Source organism: Arachis ipaensis, chromosome B6, assembly GCF_059453495.1.
Source record: "Arachis ipaensis isolate K30076 ecotype BB chromosome B6, ASM5945349v1, whole genome shotgun sequence".
NCBI lineage: Eukaryota > Viridiplantae > Streptophyta > Magnoliopsida > Fabales > Fabaceae > Arachis > Arachis ipaensis.
Window position 1 is genome coordinate 52,687,844 of NC_142441.1, and position 3,741 is coordinate 52,691,584.

The 3,741-nt window shown below is 37.2% G+C and overlaps 1 protein-coding gene across 1 annotated transcript; it reads left to right on the forward strand.

The window, feature by feature from the left end:
• The first annotated feature begins 956 nt into the window (after window positions 1–956).
• LOC107648749 (protein NUCLEAR FUSION DEFECTIVE 4) lies at window positions 957–3,250 on the forward strand. The gene is made up of 2 exons (XM_088491929.1): window positions 957–3,044; window positions 3,195–3,250. Exon 1 carries the CDS (start codon window positions 1,055–1,057, stop codon window positions 2,891–2,893), a length of 1,839 nt encoding a protein of 612 aa, XP_088348055.1. The 5' UTR covers window positions 957–1,054; the 3' UTR covers window positions 2,894–3,044; window positions 3,195–3,250.
• Window positions 3,251–3,741: the final 491 nt, after the last annotated feature.

Consider the following 3,741-nt stretch of genomic DNA (forward strand, 5'->3'; position numbering starts at 1 on the left):
TTATCATTAAGTGGATGGTTATTTTAGGAGTCTAGCAGCACCGTTCATTTCTGATCTGGAGGAAAACGATACTGATGAGGGTCTTTATTGATGAACTAGCGGTGATGAGGAAGATTGCAGCAGCAACTATGGAAGCTGGTTGACGATCAAGCAACGACGTCGATGACAGAAGATTTGGAAAAGAAGTTAGTATTTTAGTAAATTATGATATAATAGTTGATTAAAATTTTTGAAGGAACGAGTAATTGCCAAAGAGACATTGGAGTTTTGTTCAATTTCGTTGTACCCAAAATCATAGAGGTGGCAAAATCTGAACCAGGGGATTCATTTGAAAATAGAATTTGGCCTTCCATTCGGTCCTCCCCACTTTTCCACTGATTCAGTCTCATCATCTATCTCTCAATATAAGCTTTATTTAGATGATTCATATGTACACACACATATATATATATATATACATATATATACATATATATATATATATATATATATATGATAGGAACATGCTGGAATAATACCATGCCTATATATAAAAAGGACAATGAGATGTTAAAATAACGAAATTAAAGAAATAAAATTAATTAAGAGTGAATATAAGTTCTATTATAAATATAAAGTTAAAGCAATATTGTTTTTCTTCTATTGGTAATCAAGGAGCACCGCGTAGAGTGCATGTCGTTTTCTAAGCTCATATAATTGTACTACTACTTATCTCTCGCGCGCGCACACACATACAAAGAGAAGATGCATGTTTCTGTCAAAAAATATGCGAAAAAGAAATCATTTTTCCCCGGGTATCACAGACACCCAACTTACTTAAAATCCTTCAACGACCGGTATTTCAAAGTCAAAAACTCATCATAATTTATTCCGTGTGCAACTTTTTCTTTTCTTTTTTTTCTATTTCTAATCCAATTTATCCCACACACGGATATGCACATATATATATATATATATATATATATATATATATATATAGAGGATTCCGCATAAGCTTACAATAAACCATAAGAATAATAATCCAAATAACACCACTTATTAGAAATACAAAACAATGGTGGTGGCTTCTTCTTCTTCATCCGAGTTCCCTAAAGGTGGGTGGAGGGCAATAATGTCATTCACTCACCAAGTAATCAAGGGCCGTTGGTTCATGGTATTCGCCTCACTTCTAATCATGGCCGTTGCGGGTGCAACTTACATGTTCGGCTTGTACTCCAACGACATCAAAATCTCACTAGGATATGACCAATCTACCCTCAACATGCTAAGCTTCTTCAAAGACCTTGGCGCCAATGTTGGCGTGCTCTCGGGACTAATCAATGAGATTACTCCCACTTGGGTTGTTCTCTCCATCGGCGCAATCATGAACCTCTTTGGTTACCTCATGATCTGGCTCTCAGTAACTAACCGAATTCCCAGACCGCAGATCTGGCAGATGTGCCTGTACATTTGCATTGGTGCCAACTCGCAGTCTTTTGCGAACACCGGGGCGTTAGTCACGTGCGTCAAGAACTTCCCCGGTAGCCGCGGAAGCATACTAGGCCTTCTCAAAGGCTATGTTGGTTTAAGTGGCGCCATTATCACGCAGCTCTACCATGCTTTCTATGGTGATGATTCCAAGTCTCTTATCTTACTTATAGGTTGGTTACCGGCTGCGGTTTCCTTCATTTTCCTACCCACCATTAGGATCTTGAAACTCGATGCGGTTCAACAGAAAAAGGAGCTCAAAGTCTTTAACAATCTTTTGTATATTTCTCTTGGTTTAGCTGCTTTTCTTATGGTGCTTATCATAGTACAAAACAAGCTTAGTTTTACCACCGTCGAGGACGTGGTGGATGGCTTGGTAGTTGTTTTCTTGCTTCTTCTTCCTCTTGCTATTGTGTTTAGAGAGGAATTCAACAACTTTAGAGCCAGGACTACCGAAGTTCAACCTTCGAGCATAAATTATAAATCTGAAGAAACAGCAGCAGTAGAATCCGATCCCAGTGTCAGTGTTAATATTGTTAATACTAACACTAACACTGACACTGATTCTGCTGATTCTAAATCCGCTTCTTGTTGGAGCACCGCGTTCAAACCTCCGAGCAGGGGGGAGGACTATACCATCTTACAAGCCTTGTTTAGCATTGACATGTTGATTCTATTCATTGCAACCACGTTTGGTGTGGGTGGAACCTTAACCGCCATTGACAACTTGGGACAGATTGGGAACTCTCTAGGGTACCCTAAAAAGAGCACCACAACGTTTGTATCGCTAGTTAGCATATGGAACTACCTCGGGCGCGTTGCTTCCGGCTTTGCGTCGGAGATTCTCTTGAAGAAGTACAGATTCCCTCGGCCTTTGATGCTCTCACTGGTCATGCTTCTCTCTTGCGTTGGTCACGTCCTCATAGCTCTCGGTGTTCCAAACTCTCTCTACTTGTCTTCGGTGATCATAGGGTTCTGCTTTGGAGCTCAGTGGCCTCTAATGTTTGCAATCATTTCCGAAATCTTTGGTCTCAAATACTACTCAACATTGTACAATTTTGGTGCGGCGGCGAGTCCCGTTGGATCTTACATATTGAATGTGAAAGTGACGGGCTCTTTGTATGATAAAGAGGCGTTGAAGCTATTGGAAGCGAAAGGGCTTAAGAGGGTTGATGGAGAGGACCTTTCTTGCGTTGGAGTGCGGTGTTATAGAATGGCTTTTATTATAATCACTGCTTCCACTTTGATTGGTTGCTTTGTTTCGTTCATATTGGTATTGAGGACAAGAAAGTTTTACAGGAGTGATATCTATGGCAAATTCAGAAGAGAACTTGAGGCTGCAGAGACTGAGATGGGGACTTCTAACAAAAATAATGGTGCTGCTGTTCCGGAAGAAGGACATAGCCATGCAAGTTTAAGCATGTAGAAATTATTATTAAGTCCTTATTTTGTTACGTATTAATTACTCTTTAATTATTATTACGTGTTAGGTCTGGTCAAATATGCGAATTAGTGCATAGAAAATTATCCAACTTTTCTTGTAACATATATGATATATTTCAAATTGAAAATGTTTGGTAGCCAAAGAAAATCAGCCAAAAACAGTTATAATTTGTCTTATTTAGCATTCATTAATTGTTGCGATAATTAATTAATGCAAAATAAGATAAGTTTTGACTATTTTTTTTGTCTCTCTATCATTATCCATTTTAAATTTACAATCCTAGGAAGAGGCCAGGATAGCATTAATCATTAGATAGTAATACAAGTTTCGATTTCACTATATGCTCCTCAAGGAAAAGAAATTATCATTAGTTATAAAACGGCTCAATTTTTAATATGTCATGATCATACTGAAAATTAAACATTACTAATTTGCTTTTTTAAAACTTAACTAAGTATTTACTATTAAGCCTATAATTATAATAGTGGCGTTCAAATTTTCGTAAAAACTGAAATAATTAAATAAATACGATTAAATAACACAAACATCAGAGAAATAGAGATAATATACATTATATATATATACATATATATATACTGTCACACAGGTCATAAGTTAGCGTACAACCCTTCCATCTTGTCACTATAAACATAATTAAGCACTACAAAAATAATCACTTTTAGTGGTCATTTATTTTACTTTTAGCGGCAATAAAATAGCCGCTAATACATTTACCGGAAATTAGACATTAGCCGTCTTATGCTTCGCCGCTAAAAGATTTTAGTGGTCATTATAACATTTGCCGGTAATGACCATTTTAATAGCCGCAA